This window comes from Callorhinchus milii, unplaced genomic scaffold (assembly GCF_018977255.1).
Source record: "Callorhinchus milii isolate IMCB2004 unplaced genomic scaffold, IMCB_Cmil_1.0 Scaffold18, whole genome shotgun sequence".
NCBI classification, from domain to species: Eukaryota; Metazoa; Chordata; class Chondrichthyes; order Chimaeriformes; family Callorhinchidae; genus Callorhinchus; species Callorhinchus milii.
In genome coordinates this window covers 6,734,101-6,761,614 of record NW_024704759.1, presented here as the reverse complement: position 1 = coordinate 6,761,614, position 27,514 = coordinate 6,734,101, and the positions used below count along the sequence as shown (strand labels likewise).

Below are 27,514 nucleotides of genomic sequence, written 5' to 3'. Positions count from 1 at the left end.
CTCCCCTCGTCTCTCATCCCCTGTGCCCCCTCCACCGTTCAGTCCAAATCTGATAAACATTGCCAGCACAGGTTTTTGCATCCACCTTTTATTATATTGGCTGGTGTCCTGGTCAACAATCCCCCAGATAAAAATTGGTCATTCACTTCATGGCTGTTTGTGGGATATTGCTGTGAGAAAATTGTTAACTTACAAATACACAGTACTTTGAAACATGCTCTCAAACAAAAAACGCCCTATATCAAATGCAGGAATTATTTTTAATATATATATATATTATGTGGAGTCCTGTAGCTCAGTAGTTAGAGCACTCACCTGTCAAGCAAGAGACCTGGGTTCAATTTCCGGCAGGGCGAAACTTACTCCACACGCCTGATAATAATCCCTCAAAAAAAACAATAATAATTTGGTCACTCAATCCACAACTGTTTGTGGGACACTGCCACGTTTCACCCACAAATATACAATCAATTCACATTACAGTATATTCTGTGAAGCGCTTTGAGATGCCTCGAAGACGTGAATAGCACTATATCAAATGCAAGGATTATTATTATTATTGTTATATGTGAGCAGAAAACAAGAGGATTTGCTGAGCCTGACAAATGTGAGGGAACTGAGTAGCACTGAAGAGATACAGCGAATAACACGGAGCTTGTGAGGAGCTAGAACCCGATAATGCATTCCACCATCAGTAGAGATAATCACAGCTGGAGTAACATCAATAGAGGTATTAGAGCTATCAATAGCTATTTAGAGTGAAATCCCGTAGCGTAGTGGTAAGTGCGCTCACCTCGCAAACGACAGAATCCGGGTTCGATTCCCGGCCAGGGTAAAGCCTTAAGCAAGTTTCCTTACTTCATATGCCTGTTTACCTTTCAGTAAGTAAAAACCCAGTTGCTAGTCAGATTGTGGATCGCTTTCCGGGATTAAAAATCCCTAAAAAAAAATTGATCACTCAATCCACATCTGTGGGTCTCTGCTGTACGTAATTGGCTGCCACGTTTTACCTCCAAAATACAGTCAATCCACTTTACAATATATTCTGTGAAATGCTTTGAGACTTCTCAAGGACGTGATAAGGCGCTATATCAAATGCAAGAATTGTTATTATTTAGAGCTGGAGTAACCTCAATCGAGATAGTCAGAGCTGTAGTAACATCAGAAGAGATGGTTAGAGCTGAAATATATTACTCATTGGATACAGTAATTAACCCGCCTGTACTGTGCCTGGGAGATGAACTCAGCAGTTATCACAACAAGAATTGGTAGCTGCTTCCCCCAGTTACATCAGCAAGTCATTCAACCGAGATTGTTTAATAAATCTGCAAAACGCAGCCAGAAAAGGCTGAATCTTAAATCGTAATTCTTGCAACTGTGACAGTGACATTTGAGCTTTGAATAGAATGCAGACAAACAGCTGATCCCAATGCACTAATGCACCAAACACACTGCTGGAGGATAGAGACAGGACCTTGATCTTGTGCGCACAGATTTATTGCTCGGTCTCCAAATCTCATCGGCAGACAATCCTGAAATGGTGCTATCGATCTATCTCAGTCATTTTGAAAGCAGATGTCTCGCTTTCTAGGATACAAATTCTGCAAGTGTGGGGTCCAAATGACACTAATCACCGAAAAGAATGACTGAGATGCAGCGGAACTATTAAGATGGTTTTATATACTATAATAATCCTTCTGTTTGATAGAGTGTCTATAATATTTCAAAGTGCTTTGTGGGTAGTTCCTGTATTTGTAGGCAAACGCGAGAGCCAATTTTGCAGACAGAAAGTTCCAGAAAGCAGCCATGAAGTGAACAATCAGTTCATCTGGAGGATTGGAGGCTAGGATGCAACAAACAACAACTTGCATTTATACACCAAAAATATAAGGGCTGTATAGGCTCTTCATGTAGGAAAACATCTCTGAGCACTTAGCTTGGTACGTCAATAGGCAGGCATGACCGCCAGTTGACATTCATCCAAAGGACAATACCTACGAAATGCAGCCCTCCCCCAACACTGCACTGGAGAGTCAGCCTACACTGTCAGTTGATAGCTCCAACATTTGGGTTGTCTTCTTCCCCCTTCCCAAACCCCGCCCCCTCCCCTGCCCCCCCACAACCTTTTTGACCCAGAGTGCTAGTAACTGATCCAAGATGACAGCAACGAAAGGATTAACAACATCAACAAATTGCATTTATGTAGCGTCTTTCATGTCAGGAGGACGTCCCAAGGCACCAACTTTAAGAGTCATCAAGAACGATCAACAACAAATTACATTTGTATAAACAACAACTTTTAACATCAAGATGAAGAATTACGACCCAAATCTTTCCGCCTACAGAATTACACAGTCACTACACTTGACAGTAAATCCTGCAGAGCGTTTTGAGACGTTTGCAACAATGTGATAAGACGTGATATCAAATACAAGGATTATTATTTTCAGCATGGAACGAGCCTAGGAGTTTCTGAACTGGATTTACAGGAAAGAAAACAGCTTTCCCTCCGAGAGGACTCAGTGGACAACAGTGCACTGAGCATTCTGATAGCGATGTGGAATGGGGTGTGCGATCACTGCCAGAGTTTGACACCGGGAGCACCATTTGCCTCAGGTGAAGGATTGCACTTAAGCTTCAAGTGCACTGCCCTCCGCAAAGAAAACGGCCCCGAGCTCAACCCCATCCTATGTTTTCATGAGGAACTGGAAGACATCAAACTCAATAGACTCTTTAAATGACGAAAAAAGAACTTGCATTTCGTATAGCACCCTATCAAATCAGACCAAATGTCAGCCTGGCCCAGTCAGTTGCACGGTCTTTGAACTCACAGTCTAAAGGCTGACAAGCCAACACAATACCAGGGTGTGCTGCATTGTCAGAGGTGCCCTTCTTTGGATGAGATATTAAAGTGAGGTCCCATCTGCCCTGTTCAGGTGGTTGTTGAAGACCCCGTGGTGCTATTCAAAAGATCCCACAAACAACCATGGAGTGAGTGACCAATTTTATTCGGGGGGATTTTTAGCCAAGACTGGCTGCCGCGTTTTGCCTCAAAACACAGTCAATCCACTTTGCAGTGTATCCTGTGAGGGCTCGATTAGGTGATGAGGTGCTATATCAAACGGAAGGATTATTATTATTATTATTGATCGTTACCCCTGCACAGAGTGATTTTGTGCATTGGCTCCGCACCTCCTTCCTCAGCCTGTCCTCACAGTCTGGAGAATTAAGCTGCAGCGCAGATTACTCGATCACACTCACAATGATGACCCGCTCGCCACTGATCAATAACGTTTCTCTCGATTCAGGCGTGACCAATCAATCACACCCTGAAATAACCTGAACCAAGTACAAGCGATCAATCTTTGGCAACAAGGCTTTGTGTGAGTGAGCGATGGGACGGTCAGAGATTGAAATAGCTCTCTGAGGTGTGCATCCAGGACCAATATCGCGTATTTCTAGGTCAAACCTCACATTGGATGGATTGCAATCTGCGTCAGAGCCACTTTTCCGATTCGCAATCTCAATGGCTCAGTTGGTAGCACTCTCACCTCTGAGTCAGCAGGTTGTGGGTTTAAAGCTGACACTCCATTGCAGTGCTGGGAGTGTGTTTCATTGTTGGAGGTGCCGTCCTTCGAAACAGACATTAAACCGAGGTCCCATCTGCCTTTTGAGATGGATATTATATACAGTATATTATATACAGAGACAGACTAATTCACTTCATTACTCATATCACCATTTCTCCTGCACCCAAATCATGAATATTACACCTACATGAATAGAAATTGAAAACCCAAGCTCATTTCCTATCTGCACCTTTGTAATTTGATTTGGTTAAAGCAATACTGCGTGGGAGGATTGCAGAATAGCTGAAACACAACCGCTGAAGATTTCCTTTAAGTTAAAGGTCTGGAAACTTATGATTGCCAGGCTTTTAAAGTTGTATTTCCTTTCCCATATCTGCTGCTCTGTGTTCCATGAGATTGTGGCCACAGGTTTTTCCTTGCCCATATTTTCAGAGTTTCCAGTTTTCCAAATTATGCAGGATACCCCATCAGTTTTTAAGTTAGATTACCATCTCCCCGAACCTCTCGCTGTGCCTGGCGGGCTCATAGCAGTACGGTTAAAGTTTACTGGTGCACCGATCTCCCTGCTCACAAAGATTCACACAGAATGTACAGCACGGAAGCAGGCCACTCGACCCAACCAGTACGTGCTGATGTTTACGCCCCACAAAAGTCTCCAACCATTCCTTACTCCTCCCATACTCTTCTATTCCCCTCTCCCTCATATGAAGGTCTGGCTTCCTCTTGAATGCATCACAAGCCAGTTGCCTTTCCCACAAGATAAGGTGTTATGTTCAGCACCTGTTTGTTACCTGCGAGTAGTCCACATTACTTACAGACTAAGAATTGTGACCATTCGAAAGGGCTTTCAGAACTTTCTCTGTATTAAGGAGTGAGCGGAACTCACATACACAAAGTCTCTTCTAGTCATAACGCACCTTTCTCGCACTCACCTTTTTGATACGATAACTTTCCAGAACTACATAACAGATCCTTTATAGTGAAACCATTTAACATTTGCAGCTGCAGATGTAATTTACTTTAGAATTAGGTCACTGCCATCTTACAGGAGAAGGAGGTTCCCAGCTCCGAGACCTGTCAATGTCTCTTCGTCTGCTAGTCTGGCTCAGTGGCGGCACTCTCATCTCTAAATTGGAGATTATTCACGTCTACATTATCCTTCAGAGTCTGTCTGCTTGGTGGATGTTACAAATCCAATGGCGCTATTCGAAAATAGAAGAGAGTTTCTCCCGGGGTCTTGGCCAGCAAGATACCAAAGGCATACGATATGACTTGATCATTCTCCTCATGGCAGCTTCTGGAATCTTGCTGGAGCAAACGTCTGCTGTGTTCGCACTTTGAGACATTTGAACATAAGGCACTAAGCTCCTTCGAGTTCTTTAACTGTGCAGCACTTTTATATAATGGAAACACTGATGTTAAAAAGGCATAAAAATGGCACATACAAAAAAAAAATCCCACTGTGCAGTGGGATTGACTTTCTATGTAAATTATACGCATGTAAATACATTACACGTAGAAAATGAACAGGAGTCCACTGCAGTAATTCATTTTCAAAATTTGCCCTCATTTCCCGGCTTCTATCAGTTTCAGTGATATCTTATGATACTTAGTATCACCCAATAAAATATTTATTGGAAGATTAAAATGTTCAGCCTTTAGCTGGTTGGCGTGACAGGCTTGTCAAACACTTTCGATTCTATCAATTTCTACAAAAACATGATTGGGGAACGTTCTCTCTGGAATTGCACCTGCCTCATTCCCTCCCTCGCTTCCTTCAAGACCTGCCTTCAGACCTTCTTCCTCGACTGCACCTTCGGCCATGTTCCCACCACCAGACCCCTTGCCCTCCACCACTCTCGGCTCCAGCCCATAGTTCGGGTGCAAACCTTCGACTGTCCAGTGGCTTGGGACGTCCTCCCGCTGTGGCAGGTGCTATATAAATGAAACCTGTTGCTGTTGCTGTTGTTGGGTGGTGCTGAGTGAGAGAATTTATTTCTTCTCTGAATCTTCCAATGCTTCGTTTTGAGGTTAATAGTGCATACGATTTCGCAAGCAGATCTGGCAAACCTGTGCACCCAACTGGATCAGGCTCACATGAAAAGCGCTATATCAAATGCAAGGATTATTATTATGTGTGTGCGAGACACATTGGGATTCAACTTCTAGTGCTCTTGCTATCTCCCCAATCTCCTTACTCCAAACGCCTGATAATAATCCCTCAAGAAAAAAACAATAATAAATTGGTCACTTCAATCCACGACTGTTTGTTAGAACCCTGCTGTGCGCAATTTGCTACCACATTTCGCCCACAAAATATGCAGTCAATTCACTTTACAGTCTATTCTGTGAAACGCTTTGAGACGTCTAGAAGATGTGAAAAGCGCTATATCAAATGCAAGGATTATTTATTATTTATCAATGTATGCAAGTCGATAATAACCGCTTCTATTAGTAAAATATTCATACAAAGGAAATACTGGCTGAGGTGTTTGTTCATTCTCTACTCACTTACTTGCCAGAAATAACAGGATAAATGGAACCTCTGCTGGGTACGGAGTCCAGTTCAGAGACAGATGCGGATTCAAGGTGGATTATAGCAGGACAGCTCTCACTCTCCTTATAAATCTCCTTATAAAAAAAGCTGGAAAAGAAAAGAAATTGCAAAATCAATTCCTTGTCCCTGGGAATTGGTGTGCTTCACGTGTCGCTGTTGAGATAATGGGATTGGGACAGGTTGTGGTTGCAGTATTTGCTTAAACCTGCTGAATATTTCCACTCACAAATCTGCAGCATTTACCCCCCCAACTTCCCCCGTCCCTTGACGATAATGAGGTGATCCGAGGCTATGCTCATTCCACCCCAACCAAAGATTAATGGGATGCTTAGCACTTCATCCACTGCTGCTGTGATTTTTCTTCACAAGCTTGTGTGAAAAGCATTCAGCACCATTGTTTTCCAAAGTGAATAAGATTCATCAAGACCCATTTTTCCCAGTGTTTTTTTCCCCAGTAAGGGATGGGCTGCAAATGAACCACGGCCAACTGCAAGCCCATTTATATGTGAGGCAACAACATTAATTCAATTTTGACATCAATAATGAATATTATCGCTGGGGTTTTTGGCCCCAATTTGAATTTGGATTATTTTACACAGATTTACAAAGAATATACAGATCGGAACCAGGCCATTTGAGGGTGTTTTTGCCCATATTTTGATTTCTGCTCTACCCTCATCTCGCACTCTCACTCCGTACACATCAAGTTTCTTCCCTCCTCCCCTTTCCATGTTGGTCTAAATTCTCTGTTGCAGCCCTAGTTGTTTTCCCAGTAAGGTTAAGAAAGTGTTGGATTTTAAATTTAATTTAGACAATTCCCCACCATCTCTACAGCTCTTAAAACCTGACTTCCAAATTAAGAACTCTGCAGAACTTTGATCGGTCTTATGACTCAGACTTTGGTTCCATCTGCTGTTCTGTAGACTTGAAGATTTCCTGTGATTTTCTAGGTATAGGAACATGGAAAAAGTGTTCTAACAGCTGAGATCCTGTTATTGCATGTCGATAATATGGCAACCCATGTCACATATCTAACTGATATGATCTTACGCCCTTACCTCTGGAACTCCACCCCACCATTGGAGGTGACATTTTCAGCCACTACACCCCGAAACTCTGGAACACTCTCCCTCACTCCCTCTGCCTTGCCACCTCTGCCCCCTTTTTCAAGTCCCACCTGAAAATCTTTCTCTTCGACCATGCTTACGGCCACCTGCTGAAGGAAGGAAGCAGACGGGTTGATAGGGGGTCAGCAGGTCAGAGATATAGAAGGCGGTATGGCTGTGGAGGGCCTTGAAAGTGAGGATGAGGATTTTGAATTCTATCCTCTGAGGGATGGGGAGCCAGTGGAGCCGGGCGAGGGTGGGGGAGATGGGGTCGCGGAGCCTGGTGTGGGAGAGGACACGAGCTGCAGAGGTCTGGATGATCTGCAGCTTGTGGAGGAAAACGTTGGGGAGACCAACAAGGAGGGAATTTCCGTAGTTGCGCTTGAGGTGACCAATGCGTGTCTGTCAGGACATCAGTTGTCCTGGAATCGAGGGTGGAGGCAGAGAGATAGAGTTGTGTGTCATCCGCGTACACATGGAAGTTGACCCCATGTCTGCGGATGATGTCACCAAGTGAGAGCATGTAGAGGTTGAAGAGAGGGGACCAAGGAGAGAGAGCCCTGAGGAACACTGCACGAGACTGTGCAGGGGCTGGAAGATAAACCGTTGGCGGAGACATAGTGGAGACGGTATGAGAGATAAGAGTTAAACCATTCAAGGACAGAACTTTGAAAATTGAGATGAGAGGAGAGGCAGTGGAGGAAGATGCAGTGGTCCATGGTGTCGAAGGCAGCAGAGAGGTCGAGGAGGATGAGGAGGCAGAGGGAGCCCTTTTCACAGATGGACAGGATGTCAATTGTGACCTTGACTAGAGCAGTTTCCGTGCTGCTCGCAGCACAGAAACACGATTGGAGGGGCTCATGAAGGGAATGGTAGGACAGGAAGGAACAAAGCTGGGAACCAACAACTCTTTCAAGGACCTTGGAAAGAAAAGGGATGTTGGAAATAGGGCAGAAGTTAGAAAAGAGGGATGGGTCCAGGGAAGGTATCATTTTTGATGGAGAATGTGAGACAAGCTGTTTGGAAATCTCTGCCCGTGAATGCATACTTGAATGCTGCTCTCGGTGTAAATAGAGCAGCAGTGGAGCCTCCTGACATGAAAGACGCAATAACAAAACAGAAGGATTATTATTGTTATTATCATCGTGTAGCCGTGCGCTGGATTCCACTAACCAGTCTGTTGTACGTTTCTCTCTTCTGTGCATGCCTTTGGAGCCATGGCTGAACACACAGATAGCGTGTAAACAGAAAAGGGAACTGCATGTCACACTTAAGATTTTCGGAAACTCAGAAAATCGTGAAAGAAAACGCTCCGTTTAATCCCAACCGCTGGATTCAGTGTTGACATTTGGAGACATCCGTGGCCAATTGAGTGAAGCCGTATTTTTGAAGAAACTATCAAAAGCAGCAGCTTTTATCAAATCGTTGTTGGAACCATTGCATTGGCTGCCGTGTTTCAAAGATAATCCTCCAATACACTTTGAACTGCGTTCGCTTTGAAAATATTTGAGTTCAGGATACTGGCCCGTGTAATTTAAATTTTTTTTAAAAAAGACAACAAAGCAAAATGGTGCACTTCAGATAAATGTTGCCCTCGAGCGGGAAACGGAGACAATGAAACAGCGTGTGATTGGGGATGAGCACAAGGATCATTGCGTTCAGGTTAATCTGAAGCCTATTGACAGGACACAGAGAGCTGCAGCAATGATCATTTTCTCTTGCACCGAGTACAATGGCATGTGTTTTTTCCGCTCAAGCGTCACTACTTTGCACAACTTTGTTAACTTCTCTTTGATCTGATCTGGGCACTTTAACGTTGAGATCCAGAACGGATTACCTTTGCAACGTACAGGCTGGATAGTTAAATGCACAATCCCTGGAATCACATGTCAATTGGTTGCATGGCTATAGGGGCTGCTATCTAAATCCTCCTTCTAATCCCCATCACACTGGCCTTAGTCTCAGTGTACAAATCAGGTTATGGCAAGAAGCATGACCAGAGACCATTAGATACGGAGGGCTATCAGGACATGAAGCACTATACCAAAACAGTGTGTGAGGCAGAATCTGTTGCTTTTTAAACAGAATTGGAAAAATATTTGAAAAGAAAAAATATTTTTAAAAAGCTATGGTGGAGGGGAGGGGGAGGAAGATGAAGGCAGTGAGGCGGGAGAGACTTAGATAATAATAAATAATCCTTGCATTTGATATATTGCCTTATCACGCCTTTGAGACATCTCAAAATGCTTCACAGGATACATTGTAATGTGGATTGCCTGTGTATTTTGTGGGCGAAACACAGCAGCATAACAATGTTCCACAAACAGTCGTGGTTGAGTGACCAATTTTTATTGAGGATTATTACTCCTGGAAAGCGATCCATCAATTGACTGACAACCGGATTGCTACTTACTGCTCGGTAAAGAGAGGTGTGTGGAGTAAGGAGACTTGGCTAAGGTTTAGCGCCGCCCGGGAATCAAACCCATGTTCTCTCGTTTGCAAAGCAAGCATGCTGACCACTCCCTGTATTGTAGTGTAAGATAGCTTTTACAGAGCACTAGAATGGGAAGGTCATTCTGACTATACACAATGTGGACTTAACCCACTATCTTTTGGGGTAAATGCTCCCAATCCCAAAGTTCCTTTCCCTCTGATACCCCACCCAAGGTGCCCATTGTTCATGTGTGAGGCTGGGCAGAGATTGTTGGCAGAGAACGTCACTGCCAAGCTTAACCTCTCCCCACCCAGCTGCCACATGAGGGTGCTGCTGAGGGTCCAGGAGCAGGAACCCTGGCTGGCTTTTCCCTCCCTAACCCTGGGAATGCCAGGGCCAATTTTCCCTCTCCACAGAGACCTGTCCAAGACCAGCAAACTCAGCATGGACCAGAATTTCAACCTGTAAGTTTCACCCATTAAACCACGGGGACTACTCTGAGCATTTGTATTGGTCAGGTGGGAATCCTAGCCAACAAAACCCCAGATAAATTGCTCATTTATTTTGGTCTGTTTTTTGAACCTTGCAGTAATGTCAACTGGCTGCCGTATTTGCCTAGAAATGCAGAGTCTCCGCAATTGACAGCAATTACACCTGAATTGCTTTTAAACCCTGTGTCACATGCTAGTGTTATTACCACGATTAGTCATGGGCCAGGGCTGCAAGGCAAAAGCTACATCATAAAAATCGAAGGACATAGACACGACAACACTGTTCAGGTTTTCAAACAGCTTATCCCCTCTGCACTGTTCAGTGCTTTCCACAGGCATAGACAGCAACATTTGGGATGTAAATGGAGTCCCAAGTGACACAAGCCATTAGTGTACTTACTTAAGCCACAGGACTGTGGGGACTTACAGGCAAAAAGCATTAAAATCAAGCTCCCAATCTCACCTGTCAGCTGGAGAAGCCATGAACTAAAGCTGGCCCTTCCCTTGAGAAGCAGAAGGGAACCATGGGGAGAAAATCACCCCCTAAACACCTTGAGCATAATAATAATAATCCTTGCATTTGATATAGCGCTTCTCACATCTTCTAGCGTCTCAAAGCGCTTCACAGAATATGCTGTAAAGTGAATTGACCGTATATTTTGTGGGCGAAACACGGCAGCCAATTGCGCACAGCAGTGTCCCACAAACAATCGTGAATTGAAAATGACCAATTGCCAAAGGCGCGGTCAAAAAGACCTTTGTTTTCGACCGCGCTTTGGTCACCTTCCTCCCCCTGGCTCGGTCCCGGGATCCGTTACTGTAAAGCGCTCTGAGACGCCGTCCGGAGAGGAGGGCGCTATATAAATCCAAGGTGCTGTTGTTGTTTTGGAGGGATTATTATAAGGAGTGTGGAGTAAGGAAACTTGCCCGAGGTTTTGCCCTGCCGGGAATCGAACCCAGGTCTCTCGTTTGCGAGGCGAGTGCTACAGGACCCAGGGTGACAGAGCAACATCAAGCAGGGGAAACTAACACTGAATCAGCTATGTGTTTGTGTCAACAGGAAAGAACACAGCGTTAAGTAGTTAAACAAATAACATTTGTTTTAAAAAAGTACCAAATTAGCAAGAAAGAGCCTCAGCATCTTGCTGTGGATGTTCTACCTCACAGCAGTAAGACAGTAGCGACCGTTACATATATTAAAAAAAAGTTATGTTTTCTTGAGTTACAATTCCATTCAGTGCTGGGGTGGGGGGGGATTTATAAGGGCGTTTGCTTTGATCCTGAGATTAGATGGGTGGGATTGGTGGAGTCGCTGGAATATTATTAAAAGGATTGTAGCACGGGGTTCAGCCTCATTGCTTTTAATACCAGTGAGCGTAGATAGAATTGACACTTGTCTTGGAACTGTATTTGATACTGTAATAAGCCTCAGCAGGGAATCATAAATGAGAACATCTCTGTGTGAATGTCACAAATCACTTTGAGGAGGAAGGAAAAATCATCCTCACAAGAACCTCCCATCAAGTCGTTACTTAAATGAGTCCAGTGTCCTGGCCTCAACCACCCTTCCTGGCAACCTGTTCCAGTCATTAAATGCCGTCTGGGTAAAGACATGCTTCCCGGTGTCTGCCTGGAAATTGCCCTTTGCAACTCTAATTCTCTGATCTTGTTCTGCTGTCTTGTGTATACCAGAAATTGGTATTGTTCTAGGATTACTTTTTCAATCCCATTGTCGGGTCACCTCTAAGACTTATTTTTAGACTGAAAACTGCTGGCCACTTAATGTAGCTCAGCGGTTAGAGCACTCGCTTTGCAAGTGAGAGACCTGAGTTCAATTCCTGTCAGGGCAAAACCTTGGGCAAGTTTCCTTACTCCACACACCTAACAATGATCCCTCCAAAACCAAAAACAATAATAAAAATTGGTCATTTTCAATCTACGACTGTTTGTGGGACATTGCTGTGCACAATTGGCTGCCGCATTCGCCCACAAAACATATACAGTCAATTCACTTTACAGTGTGTTCTGTGAAGCGCTTTGGGACGTCCTCCCGACGTGAGAAGCGCTATATCAAATGCAAGGATATTATTATTATTAACTGTGCTTACGGTCACCTCCCCCCTCCCCCACCAGCTTAGAGTCAGGCTCTGCCACTGCTCTGCCACTGTTACGCTACCCTGCATGGAGGGTGCTATATAAATGCAAGTTGTTGTTGTTGTACCCTTTGCATGAAAGAAAGCTACCTAATTTCACTCCTGAATAGCCCAGCTCTAACGTTAAGATGATGCCTTCATGTTATGGATTCCCTCACCAGAGGAAAAAGTTTCTCTGTAGCTATCCTATCGAATTCCTTTATGATTTTGAACAGCTCAATTATATCATCCTTTAGCCTTCTAAACTCCAGGGAATACAAGCCAATTTTATGCAACCTGTTCTCATAATTTAATTTTTAAGCCCTTGTATTAAGTGGGGAGGGCACCTGCAGGATTCAGCACTTACAAATTATCTCCCAATGAGGTATTGGGATACCGATCTCCCGTCAACAAACATTTGTGCGTTCTCACGCAGTTCTCTCATTGCCCTGATGTTTTGCTATCTCCTCAGGTGCCTGTGGGTAAATCGCCTCAGAAGTCAAAGCGCTATTTGGCCAAAGGAGAGGATTAATGGGCCTTTTATTGATCACTGCGGTTATGGGCACCACACCCCAGTCTACATACACCTGAACTGGCCAATGCCTCAATGCATCTGGGTAAGATGCTAAATCACACCTCCCTTTGGCTCACGCTGGTGGTTTTGTTGCTGAGGCTTTGTGGGACGGATCATACGCCGGACAGTTTGCAACTTCAGAAATGGCGGACTGGGCGACCGGAAGAGAGCTTCCTGGCACATCGGCGAGTGAAGCGAGGCTGGGTTTGGAACCAGTTCTTTGTTGTGGAAGAGTACACTGGCACAGAACCACTCTACGTTGGAAAGGTGAGCCCTTTATAGAGATCATTGCATTTGTAGATGGTCACATTGTGTCAAGTGTAATGTAATTCCTAGAGTGACTATTCAGAATGATGAAGCTATGTTCAAACATTCATTGCAATAGACGGACAACAAGGATAACTAAAACTGTGTCAGCCTGGTTCAGTGGTAGCACTCTTATCTCTGAGTCAGAAGGTTGAGGGTTCAAGTTCCAATGTGGTCTAAGCTGACACTCTAGTGAAGCGCTGGGTGTATGCTGCATTGTCACAGGTGCCGACTTTTGGATGAGGTCCTGTCTGCCTGTTATAAGTATTTGTAAAGATCCCATGATCTTTACTGACTTGTAGGGTGGGGCAGTGGTGGGAGGGTGAGCTGACATGCCCGCCAGCCCCCCCCCCCCCCACCCACACAATTCCATAGTCATAGCCGTTAACAACATTTTGCTTTAAAATGTAAGCTCGAGGCAGAATTGTAGAAATTTCAATCTAAATTTTGAAACCAGCTTCCAACTTAAAACCGAAATTTTAAATTTCACACAATTAATATTTTAAGACAAAACCGGTCTTACGGGCTAAGACTAGGCAGAATTTGGTGCCGCATTGACCCCCACAGGATTGTATACACGACAACACACATACTGCATACAAAATGCATCTATTCTAAGCGTTCGCCTACAAAATACAGTCGCTAGAGTGAATCCTGTAAAGAGCCTTGAGACAACCGGATGGATACCTTTAACCCATCAATAGAAAATGTCAGGAGAGTTTCTGCAGTAGGTATCTTGTAAGTGTAATCCCTCAGTGGAGGGACTGCTGATCTCGGGCCAGTCACAGTGATTGAAGATTAGCCTGCAGGATTTAATGCGAGATACTTGATGAAAGGAAGGCATTTCGATTAGGAGGGCCACATTCAAGGAGAAAAGCCTACAGACGGTTGAGTGGGCAAGTCTATCTGGGAACAAAAAACATTGAAAACTCATCCAGTTGCACTCTGATGTTTCATTTATCAAAGGGCACAATGGAAGATGGACAATGAAAGAGATAATTTGCAGGGCAAAAGATGGAATAGGTGCGGTGCGCAATCCTTCACTGCCTAATGCTGGGTTCTGCAGGATCTGAAACAACGACATCACACCTAGACTATAAGGTGTTCAAATTGAAAATACTTATAAATGCAAAACCAGTAAGGCAATGGCACAAAGAGGCAATTTATTTTATTGACAGCTTTCTTTCTTAGGATTCTTCTACATTGTAGCATAGTGGTTAGAGCACTCGCCTCACAAGCGAGAGGACTAGGGTTTGATTCCTGGGCGGGGCGAAACCTTAGACAATTTTCCTTTCTCCACACGCCTGTTTATCTAGTAAGTAGGAACCCGGTTGTCAGTCGTTTGGCGGAATGCTTTCTGGGGGTAATAATTCCTTAAAAAAATTATAATTTGGTCATTCAACTCCGCGACTGCTTGTGGGACACTGCTGTGTGCAATTGGCTGCTGCGTTTCGCCCACAAAACATACAGTCAATTCACTTTACAGTATATTATGTAAAGCGCTTTGAGACAACTGGAAGACACTATATCAAATGGAACGATTATTATTATTTTGCTGTAGGAGGGAGAGAGGTAAAAAAAGTGCAAATACTGTCATTTCGACCCGGAAATCTGGGCTCAAGTCAAACTCAGACAGAAGTAATGATGATTTTCTTTCTGTGATGGATATAGAGGATTGCAAAATAAGCACGTGCAGCTCCCAAAAGATATGAGCACACAGCGTAAAGCAGCCTTGAGTTTGACACTTATTGGTTCTAATGGATGACTCTCACAGCTTGGAAATGGAACGTGGGGATAATGAAAAGTGCTCTCAAAGGTCATGGACTACTTTTCCCAAAGGAGAAAAGTTCCTGCAAGTTTATAAAACACTCAACACAGCGCAAGCCAACCCGACCTGCCAACCGGGACAGACAGACACTTTGTCTCACATTCCCAGGGTGTGCAAAACTCAATGGATTTACTTATAAAGAAAAGCTTATGTACATTTACATACACACTCACAAACACACAGTGCATAAGCTTCTATTAGATAACCATTGCATTTATTTGTTTATATTTAAATTTAAAGAGTATCATAACGTGACTCAATTATTATTTTAACCTTTAAAATGCCAATAGGTCCAGGGAAATTCCAGCCTGTCAAGTTTTCATTCACACTTGAGACTAATACAAACCCTAACGTTTCAATAGAACTACAATACTCAGACCACGGGAAGTGCCATTGCATTAATATTAAGCCAACAAAACACACAGAAGTAAATTGTTTTGATTAACATTTAATTTCTGCTTTTCTTTCCACTTGTCTTGTATCTATTTCTCCCCCAACTTAGCACCACATTATTTACCTGAGCCCTGCCTTATTACAGCATTAAGTCTATGAGCAAATGATTTTTAATGTACTTGGCAGCGAATCATATTTAATCTGCATTAGTTAGTCACCAGCGCAGCCTTTGCTGTGGATGACTTGGTAACATCCATCAATGTAAGACTTTGTAGCGTATATTAGATAGTGGGAGATCAATATTGATGTTCGTGGTTGGCACAGTAATGTAAACTCCTCACCACTCTGCAGCATTTGGAAACGGTAGATGTGTGCTCATACATTCTGCAGCAATCAACATTAAATTCCTAGACCTATGCAGGATTTCACTCTGAACTACACTGAAAAGGTGTTTAAGATGAAATGCATTGAATCAGTGAGATTATGAACCCTCTTCTTCCACATGCTCCACATATCTCAAAGATGTGATAAGACGCTATATCAAATGCAAGGATTATTATTATTATTATTAACTGTTAAAAAATGAACTAAAGGCAAGACTGTTGCTGGCATTTCCCTGAATTCCACTGAGTGATTGCAAGAGGCTGTTTGTCAGTAGGAAGGAATGCCGTCTTCTGGGTTTTCAAGAGGAAAGAGATGTACCTCTACCAGTTTTGGTAAAGTTTCTTGTCAATATTGAGCGGAATACAACAATAACAACAACAAATTATATCTGTATAGTATCTTCCTGTTTGGGAGGACGTCCCAAGATGTTGGACTGTCAGGTATCGGTCAATAGTTGCCAGGAGTGTAATGTGTTTGTTCATATGAAAACACAAGCATGACGCAAGTCACACTGGCCACCTGTCCGTCAAACAAAGACAGGTGAACTAAGGCCAACCTGTGTTCATTGTTCAGAGAGCTCCGAATGTGAGGTGTCGGAGATCCCGCACAATTGGTATTCATTCGAACCATTGTGTCTGAGGAGTAATAGCTTCCCCAGTGCATTCTTTGCTCTTTCCCCAAAGTGCTTGAGATGAAGCTACCTACTCTATTCGCTTTCCCTGTTCTCTTCGTCTGTGTTGGGTGTTCCCTCACCCACCGGAGCTCTCTTCTCCAATTCTATTCCCTTCAGGTATTTATTCAATTCCTCAGACACCCACTGATCCTCTTATCAATCAATTATTAAACTCTTATCAACTGCTCCTGATCGCATCCCACAGCACGGGTGCAAATCTTTGCCAGTCCAGCGCCTTGGGACATTCTCCCGGCGTGAAAGATGAAATACAAAATATTTAGCAACAAAATAGTCAATCCACTTTACAGTATATCCTCTGAAGCATTTTGAGATGTGTAGAAAAGGTGATAAGGCGCTATATCAAATGCAAGGACTATTATTATCATATATATATATACACACACACACTAGCTGTACCCGACGCAGCTTTGCTTACAACCAAAGGATCCAATGTGGAATGTAGATTGACGCACAAACAGACACACAGACAGACATTTCGGTTCGACATTATACTCAGCTGGCAGGACTCCTGCAGGTGAACTCCTTTTGCGAGGACTCAGACTGAGAGTGTAAATATATTAAAGGAGTCCTCCCACTCTCTGTCTCTCTCTCTCTCTCTCTCCCAATCTCTGTCAGTCTCTCTCAATATCTCAGTCTATCTCTCTCTGTTTCTCGTTCTCTCTCAGTCTCTCTCTCTCTCTCTCTGACTGGCTGTTTGTCTCACTATCTCAGTCTTTCTCACTATCTCAGTCTCTCTCTCTGTCTCTCTGTTTGACTCACTCTCTCTCTCTCTCTCTCAGTCTCTCTCTCTCTCAGTCTCTCTCTCTGTCTGTCCCACATGGGAGGACTCTAGTTCCTGCGACAACCAGAAAAAAATGTGACATACATTTGTTACAAAATATAGATGTATCTCTCTGAACCGTATATGCTTTCCTCTGTTCGCTATGTAGTTGCAGAATAGGCATAGGCTGCAATACCCCATATTTTGAGGTTTCATTAAAGCATTTTTTTTTAATATAGCTCATCAACAATAGGAGATACCTCCCTAAAAAAAATATGCCCATGACACTGCCAGTTGCAAGACCTTTCCGATGAGGTATAAATCATGTCTCTACGTCAATCAGTTATTGTCATATACATGATTGTCATATACACTGACACGCAGAAAGACAGATACTTTGTCTTTAGTATTGAAGATAGATTCGCTCTCTCAGTCTCGCAGATTATTTGTCTTCAAGCAATTAGTATATATTGTATATCACAATGGACATGATGTCACAACCGATTCATATAGAGACATGACCTCATATTTTGGGGCTTAATTTTTAATATAGTATTATAATATATAATGATAGGAGATGCCCCCCTCAAAAAATATGCCCATGACTTGCCAGATGCAAGACCTTTCCAATGAGGTATATTTCATGCCTCTAAATCAATCGGTTATTGCGTGATTGTCAGATACACTGACGCAAGATAAACAGACGTTGTCATTTTATTGGTATAGAAGATATTCTGTATGCCCGTAGTTCTCCACACAATGAGCTTCCTGATCTCAGCCATGCTATATTGGGGATATATAGCAGTTTCATCTCAAAATAGAATGGCATTAACAGATCTTGCGACCATAAAAATTTATAGCACAGAGAAGGTCATTGTGTCTGAATTAGCTATTTGAAAGATCAATTCATTCAGCCCCATTTATCTGCCTTTTCCCCATACCCTTGTAAATTGCTCCTTTTTAGATATCTATTCATAGTAGTTCCGTCTTTAAAGATAATCTGGATTTTGCCTCAACCACCACACCCAGAAAAGCAATCTATCCCCAACGAATCTGTGCAAAAGGAAATTCCCTGTAATCTTTCCCCTTTGCTGCCTTGTTAGCTCGCTTACCTATCTATTCACCGGACAGTCTCCTTTCCTTTTTATGGATCACTAGCTGTACCCGTTGCAGCTTTGCTTACAATCAGAGGATCCGATGTGCAATGTAGATTGCCACACAGACAGACACTTCATCTTTATCTATACTCATCTGGGAGGACTCCTGTGGGAGGACTCAGTGGGAGCACTTGGGGATTAAAGATGTAATTTTGTTGCTGTTGCCGTGGCTTAGCTTTGTTTGTGTTCTTAGTTTTGTTCCCGTCACCGTTTGGCTGCGTGCGAGCTCTGTGTCGCAGGATACCAAGCGCCAGGCTCAGGTGGCGCGGCCACCAGGTGTAACTGCAGTGCGTGCGTACATACACAGGTGCTCTGTGATGTACAATGCCACAGCTCCACTTTGACTTGGCGTCCACCAAGTTTAACTCCAGCGAAAACCGCATAACTGAAAATAACTCACGAGTGATAGGAGAGACCCGAAAACATATGCCCATGTCGCTTCCAGTTGCAAAATTTTCCAATGAGGTAAGAGAGAGAGACTGAAAGAGAGAGAGGAGAGACAGACAAAGAGAGAAACAGAATGAGAGAGGGAGAGAGAAACAGAGAGCGAGAGAGACTGAGATAATGAGAGACTGAGATTGAGAGGGAGAGTGGGGTAGACTGAGACAGAGAGAGAGACAGAGACAAAGAGAGATTGAGAGAGAAACAGAGACTAGAGAGAGAGAGAGAGATGGAGAGAGAGAGAGAAAATATATTAAAGGATTCCATGCACTGAGTCCTCCCGAAAGGAGTTCTCCCACAGGAGTGCTCCCAGCTGAGTATAATGTCTAAACAAGTGTCTGTCTGTGTGTCAATCTACATTCCATATTGGATCCTTTGGTTTCAAGTGTAGCTGCAACGGATCCAGCGAGTAATATATACATGTAATTTGTTGTTGTTGACCAATCTGATCTCAGCCACAGAAACAAACATGAGATAGGTCAATCACCTTCTCTTAAAAGAATAGACTCAGTCACCTCAGCGTGCAGTATACCGTGAAGCGGTTAAACCATCGCATGAGGTTTCTAACCATGTCATGGCAAATATAAGCGGGTTTTGTGGGCATTTGGCAGATGTGAAATAGTAATTGGTGCTGCACCAAAGGCTCAGTGATGGACAAGGTTTGCTTGAGCTCTGCTATAGGCGGCTGACTGGCCAGCCGACCTCTCATCCAATAAGGAACACAAGCAGTTGGCTGCTTTCCTTGGAGAATTCTGCAGCTGCAGGGAACATGAATTGAAATGGATTAAACTATTACAGAACAAGTGAGCAGTGTGAATAATTTATTCACACTGTATTTAAGTTTTACATTAACAATAGTTTAATGGAGTTAATCAGGGAGCCACGGAAAGCTCCCGAGAGTAGCCACATCTATAAAACGCTCGCCGGAAGCAAGTGCTATATGGCTGGGATTTCTGGCAGCGACAGAAAGCTCTTGATTGAAACAATAAAGAGTAATTTAATCTAAGACTGATGACTACAATGGGCTAAACAATGAACTCGCTCTGACTTAATATGTTCATACAAGGAGGTTTCAGGTACAGGGCACATGCTGACATTGGAGGAATCAGAAGTTTATAGGGCTCCATTAATTAAAGATGTCAGTTTTGCTCAGTTAGTAGCCCTTTCACGACCACATCACTCCCACCCTCGCTCGCCTCTACTGGCTCCCCATCCCCCAGAGGATCGAATTCAAGATCCTCATCCTCACCTACAAAGGCATTCACGGCCTCGCTCCCTCCTACCTCTCCGACCTACTATCCCCCTACTTACCTGCCTGTACCCTCCGTTCCTCTGGCTCCGGTCTGCTCCACATCCCCCGCCGCAACCACCCTACCATCGGTGGCCGGGCCTTCAGCCTCTCAGCCCCGAGGCTATGGAACTCTATCCCCCAGTGCCTTCGCCGCCTCCTCCCTTTCCTCCTTCAAGGCCGGTCTCAAAACCATTCTCTTTGACCGTACCTTCAGCTCCGCTCTCGACTCTCTACACCCTCCTCGCTCCCTCCCTTCCCTCCCCTCCCCCTGACCATTTCCCCCCCGCTCGGGTCCTGACCCAACTGTCCAGCGCCTTGGGACGTCCTCCCGACGTGAAAGGCACTCTATAAATGGAATCTTGTTGTTGATAACATTGGTCACTCACTTCATGGTTATATGTAGCAGATTGTAGTGTACAAATTGCCCGCAAAATAATAATAATCCTTGCATTTGATATAGCGCTTTTCATGTCTTCGAGGCGTCTCAAAGCCCTTCACAGAATATACTGTAAAGTGAATTGACTGTATATTTGTGGGCAAAATGCAGCAGCCAATTGCACACAGCAGTGTCCCACAAACAGTCGTGGATTGAAGTGACCAATTTATTATTTTTTGTTTTGAGGGATTATTATTAGGCATGTGGCGTAAGGAAACTTGCCCAAGGTTTTGCCCAAGGCTTTGCCCAAGGTTTTGCCCTGCTGGGAGTCGAACCTCAGTCTCTCGCTTGAGAGGCGAATACTCCAACCACTGAGCTACAGGACTCCACAAAATATACAGTCACTGTACTTTACAATATATCCAGTAAAGCTCTTCAAGTCATTCCGTTGATGTGTTAAGTCACAATATCGATCTGTGTAACACAGCTCGTGTTAGCCTGGCTCAGTCGGTAGCACTCTCGACTCCAAGTCAGAAGGTTGTGGGTTCAAGTCCCATGTTGGTACTTTGAGCTCATAGTCTAGGCTCAGTCCAGTATTGGGGGGGTGGGGGTATTGCATATTTTGGAGGTGTGTTTGTGGGACATTGCTGCCGCATTCACCAACAATATAGTCACTACCCATTAGAATGCATCCCGTGAAAGGTGCTAAGTGTAAGGAATGCAGTTCTTCCCAGTACTGCACTGGAGTGCCAGTTTAGACTGTCAGTTCACTCCTCAAAACACACAGTCACTGTGTTTTATAATGAATCCTGTGAAACACTTGGAGACATCTCGAATTATGTGATAAGGTGTTATATCAAATGCAAGTGACGTTACCATCACACACAGGAAACGGCCAGTCAATGCTGGGAGCAGAAAGTGTATTGAACACTTTCTACTCCCAGTACACATGGAGCTACATTGCATCTAGAACCTGCGCCATAACAACGAGATGGGTGGTTGGGGGGGGGGGGGGGAGGGGTTGTATTTGATCAGCATCAACAATAAAACCTGCATTTATATAGTGTCCTTCATGAAGGACAGAGTCTGAGCATGTAACAGTGACATATTATTAGAACAAAGAATTGAGATTATTTTACCACTCTGCACATCTAACACTCTAATTTCCATTGTCTGCATTACTGCTCAATGGCATCCGGTGACAAAACCTTGAAGGAAACTCAGCTCCATAACTGGTTTGTTTCAAGCCCACAAAGAGAGAGTCTAATAACAATGGTCATTATAAGCAGCTACATTTCATTAGGCAGTTAATGGTCTGCACATTGTGTGCCTGCCAGAAATGTGATGGCAAAATACCTCCAAGTGAGTAAAGACATGAGAACAGCTTAACAAAAAATACATCTGCATTCCAGACAGCACTCTCGCGTACGAGTCAAAAGGTTGTGCGTTCAAACCCCACATCAGGACTTGGAATTCACAGTCTAAGATGGTGCTCCAGTGCAGTGCTGGGGGTGACATGCTTCAGATGACTCATTAAACTGAGGTCCTGCCTGCCTGTTCAGGTCAAAGATCCCATGGCACTGTTCAAATAGAGAAGGGAGTTTCTCTCTCTCGGTGGCCAGACCAACAATTGACCAAATAAAATTGATCACTCACTCCATGGCTGTTTGAGGGATATAAACTACATAGTCTATATAGTCACTCCACTTTACAGTACATGTTGTGAAGCACTTTGAGACATCCCCCAACGTGAATCGCGCTGTATCAAATACCATATCAAATTATAATAATCTCACCAGTAGAAAGCTCAGTTACAATGTGGCCAGAACAGCAGTTGGCATCACCCTCCCCTCAGCTTCACAGGGAACGGCAACACAGAGGAACATTCACTGGATTTACAGCCCATTTCACAGTTAATCTCTCATTTGAAATGGAAAACCAAGTGTGGAATCTGCAATATTTCACGCCTTAATGCTGAGTCCCATGTAAAATTCAACAATAGTTTCAGCGTGTGCCTCTCTACAAGAAAACTGGAATGCTACTGATGCCATCCAATCATGTACCGAGCCTTGCAACGCTGTCAGAGACACCTCAGGCCGAGGCGAAAAAAATTATAATCAGCGCTCCGAGATGTTATCCTATGTGAAGGGAGCAATACAAGAGCAAGTTGTCATTAGAATCCTTATACAACCACAGCATTCTTCACGCGGAGTGGTGTCCTGGAGCGCTTAACAGTGGCAGAGTCTGATGCTGAGCCGGGGGGAAGGGAGAGGTGTCTGTAAGCACCGTCGAAGAGGAAGATCTTCAGGCGCGACCTGAAAATGGGGAAGGAGGGGGCGAGCGGAGGGATTGAGGGAGAGACAGTGCCTTTCACACCAGGAGGACTGCTCAAAGCGTTTCACAGGATTTTACTGTAAATTACAGGGACTCTTTTTTTTGATGAACTGGGAAGCCAATTTATGCCCAGCGATGGACCGCAAATGTTCTTACGCATGTGCTGTGTGCCCTGACTGTGTCGACCTGATGATGCGGAAGTCGGACATTTTTGTTTGCAGTGGATAAAAACAGTAAATTAGAAATAAACTAATTGATCAGCAAATACAAATCCCACCCCCCCCCCAAACATTTCTACCGAACCCGAATACAATGCAACTCGAAGCAATCAAAGGTCAGTGTTACTTGGCCGCTATCAAGGTAACCTCAGTAATAATAACTTGGTCACTCAATCCATGACTGTTTGTGGGACACCACTGTGCGAAATTGGCTGCCGTGTTTTGCCCACAAAATGTACAGTTAATTCCCTTTACAGTATATTCTCTAAAGCCCTTTGAGACGTCTTGAAGACGGGACAAGGCGCTATATCAAATGCAACGATAATATTATAAATCCAAGTTGCTGTAACTGTTTTATACTGGTCGCCCGACTCCAAGGTTAGAGCAAGCGCCTCAGACTCGTTCCCTGGAAAATGTTTTATGAAATCCAAACTATTTTCAAGTACAATATTTGCTCTCTCTCAGGGTAATAAATAAGTTAGCGGCCTGACTTTGCTCAGAGTTTCAGATGCAGGCTGTAAAAAAAAACATTAGGGGATTACAGGGAGAGATGGGATTAATAAAAAAAATCATTTAGTGACAGAATCACTGGGGTGGAATGGCATCCTTCTGTACTGTTTTAGTCAATCCACTTTACAGTACATCCTGTGAAGCTCATTGAGATGTCTCAACTATGTGATAAGGTGCAAGGATTATTATTATCCAGATTTCTCTGGTAGCAGCAGTAATGAGGCCCTCAAGCCTTGGGCAATAGGGCAGAAAGTCACTGGATAAAATACAGTGTACATTTATCTCACGCCTTTCACGTCAGGTGAACGTCTCAAAAGACTTCACACCGCCTGCTGGCTGGGCACTCGAGCCTGTAGGGAGGGGAAAGTGCGGTGAAACATGCAAGTCTTCAGGCGGGCTTTGAACATGGGGAGGGAGGGAGGCGGAGGGACTCTAGGATGGAATTCCGCTGAGTGGCGAGCAGAATGGCCAAAAGCTCATATGCCAGCCTGGTGATATGGGGCAGAGAGAGTGAGGGGAGAGACCAAAAGGAAATGTTCACTGGGGAGATTCTAATGAAAACTCAAGCTCGCCATCGCTCTTTGTGCTGTTACAAGGGATGCCTGGAACAGAAAAGGGAAAAAAATCCGTGCTCTCCACAGAACAAAGCACTGCATTGGTGTCCAGTCAGGGAGGGTCATGAGGGGCCAACACAGGAACGCGAAACCCAACCTCCACTTACCATTTCAGTCCCTTTTCACCGCCAGAGTAGAACAATTCACTTGACAGTATATTCTGTGAAGCGCTTAGAGACGTCTCGACGATGTGATAAGGCACTATATCAAACGTAAGGATTATTAGATTATTATTTTTATTATCATCCTCTTCTAGATTCACTCGGATTCGGACAAGGGCGACGGCTCCATCAAGTACACCATCTCGGGGGAGGGGGCCGGCACCGTGTTCATCATCGACGAGATCACAGGCGACATCCATGCCACCGAGAAGCTGGACCGGGAGGAGAAGATCTACTACACACTACGTGCTCAGGCCCGCGACAAGCAGACAGACAGGCCTCTGGAGCCAGAGTCTGAATTCATCATCAAAGTCCAGGACATCAATGACAGCGAGCCCAAGTTCCTGGGCGGGCCCTACACAGGCAGCGTACCCGAACTCTCGCCTGTAGGTAAGGAGACACTTTGGTTCTTTCTGAGACCCCCCCTACTCTCCACACCTCCCTCCCCCCCACAAACGACTGGAGTCAGGCAACATTATACATTTATTTTGAATTTTGGGTAAGTCTCGTCAGCGTCCACAGCCCAATCGTGCTATGAAGAAACCCCAAGTTGTAATGGGGGAAGTCAGGGGGTTCAACTCACACACACCCTTACGCCCCCAGGAAACTGGTCGATAAAAGCAGTAAAGGCAGTCTTTACACGTGGAACTGTTCGCAGTCAAGGTTTCACAGCAAACAGCTGTCAGGGAATTAAATTCACAGACAATACTACAGCTAATCAATTTTTATAGATTGCAGCCAATGGCGCAGAGAGTATTTAATCACATATTTGCAAAAAATAGGCGAATATACCAGAAGTAATCTTTCATTGCAAATGGCAATTTGGAAACAAAACAATTTTCCAGGCCAAAGCATCTTTGCTTCCTCTTTGTACAATCTTTGAAATGAATGGCCATAATAATAAATAATCCTTGCATTTGATATGGTGCCTTATCACGCCATTGCGATGTCTCAAAGCGCTTCACAGAATATACTGGAAAGTGGAGCGACTGTATTTTGTGGGTGAAACGTGTCAGCCAATTGCGCACAGCAGTAGGCAATCCCTTGATAAGAGTAAGATTGTTCCTCATCTTGATGGTGTGGTCATGGCAGACTGACGCTCCTTCCTCTGTCGACATTCTCTTCTTCCTCGGCAACCCACTGAATAGCCACCTTCTTTCGTGCTAATACATATTCTCTCTCCAGCTGGGTTGTACGTGTTACACAGTGACCATCTCTGTGGGGTACTGTACAAACCAATGGCAAGAATGCACTCCATTACCACACAAGCCAGCATCACACATCACAATCCCCAGGAGTACATTACCCAGGCAAACTCCCAAAGAATCGATTAAAAAAAAAAACAACTGCGAGAGATACACAGTGACAGAGGAAGAAGAACATTTCGGAATGACAAATACACCATTCAAAATATATTAGATATTGTAAAACCAGGATGAAGTACCTTGCAGGGCTGTAATTCACTTCCGAGATGCCCCTGTATAATATACTGCATAATATTTTGTGCATCAACAGATTGCTCCTGCCAACATGTTTTTACTGCTATGTAAATATTACTTTGTGATTCATTGCAGTGTAAATGGATCTCAGCAGTGGAAAGGCTCCATTAGCGGAGTCTGAGGTACACAAGCACGCGTCAATTTGTTTACAGCATGGTAATAGGTTTAGATGGACTCGATGAATCCATGTTAACTGGCTAAACGGACTTGTGGCTACAATAATGTTTCACAGTGAATGGTTAACATGATCTGTGGCAAGGATTCCGAGCCAGGAAGGTTAAAGTAATAAATCCAAGTGGAGTTGGAAACTTTCCTTTAGTTCCCTTTCTTTCCTCTCCCACCTCCACCTCCCCCGACTTTATCCCTTTGACCCAAAGACAAAGCGAGGCTCTGCAGACATGTTTTGTGGGTGTGTCTGTATATATATATATATATATATATATGTGTGTATAAAAATATATATGCACTCTCAGTTCTGAGTCAGAAGGTTGTGAATTGAAATCCCCAAGTCACGACTTTCAGCTTAGTCAAGGCTGATCCCATGGTATGATTAAAAGAGAAGGTACATTCTCCCAGTGTCCAGGCCAACAATGCCTCAGATTAAATTGGTCACTCACTTTGTAGCTGTTAGTGAGAAATTGGCTGTTGTGTTTGTTTAGAAAATACATTGTCCCTGCACTTTACAATAAATCCTGTGACGTACTTGAGACGTTTCCGCAACATAAAACGTGCTGTAGTCAAAGGTGAGGATTATTAGGAGTTTGTGATGAAGGCTTGACTTAAAGATTCATCTGTGAGATGATTTAAGAAAGAGCAGGGATGTGACACCAAGGACAGGAAGGGATGACAGAGAGCTCAAGATTTCTAGGGTCCAAATATTGAATAGCAACAAAAATAATCTGCACCCAATTTACCTTCTCCCCCCAGCTCAGGGGCCCAGCCAACTGTATGAAACACTTTGTGAGACATCCTCCCAATGTGACAGGCGCTATGGAAATGGAAATTGCATTATCAATATCTGAGGGATCGTCAGCCAAAAATGTAGTTACGCTGTCCTAATTCAGACTTCTTTTTAAAAAAAGGAATCTGTTTAATTGTTCTTTTTAATCTGACGGACAGCCGCATAAAATTCAGTCCAAATCCTTCAGGCAATCTGAAGCTTGCCAATTACACTTGCAAAACTGCATCTTTAACAAAACAAATTAGGTTTTGCAAAGCGAGATTCCTCATATCTGCTCTAACTACATGCTGCACTACTGATCAGACTCAAATGAATTGTGCAATTAAGTGCAGTACTTCCTTTTGTTATATTACACCAATCACAGGATCAAACTGTCACTCTTTCGTATCTCGCACCATTACATCTTCCCTTCTCTGCTGTTTCACTTTTTGGTTTTCTTCTACACTTCTAAGGGTACCTATGTGCAGTCCCGTAGCATATTGGTTAGAGCACTCGCCTCACAAACAAGAAGACTTGAGTTCAATTCCCAGTCATGTCGAAACCTTAGGCAAGTTTACTTACTGCACTCGGCTCCGTTTACCTAGCAGTAAGTAGGAACCCAGTTGATAGTTGATTGGTGAATTGCTCTCCGTGAGTAATAATCTCTTCAAAAAAAATATTAAAAATACAAAAAATAAATTGGTCAATCAATCCATAACTGAGA

General features: G+C 43.8%; 1 protein-coding gene across 2 annotated transcripts in view; it reads left to right on the top strand.

Moving 5' to 3' along the window:
- The first annotated feature begins 12,867 nt into the window (after window positions 1–12,867).
- LOC103172959 (cadherin-22) overlaps window positions 12,868–27,514 on the top strand; it is a 143,442-nt gene continuing 128,795 nt past the window's right edge. For both annotated transcript variants that reach the window (XM_042341765.1, XM_007885645.2), the window contains exons 1-2: window positions 12,868–13,151; window positions 24,447–24,741. In XM_042341765.1, coding sequence (XP_042197699.1) covers window positions 12,918–13,151; window positions 24,447–24,741 — 529 coding nt within the window. In that variant the 5' untranslated portion in view covers window positions 12,868–12,917. The remainder of the gene's footprint in view (window positions 13,152–24,446; window positions 24,742–27,514) is intronic.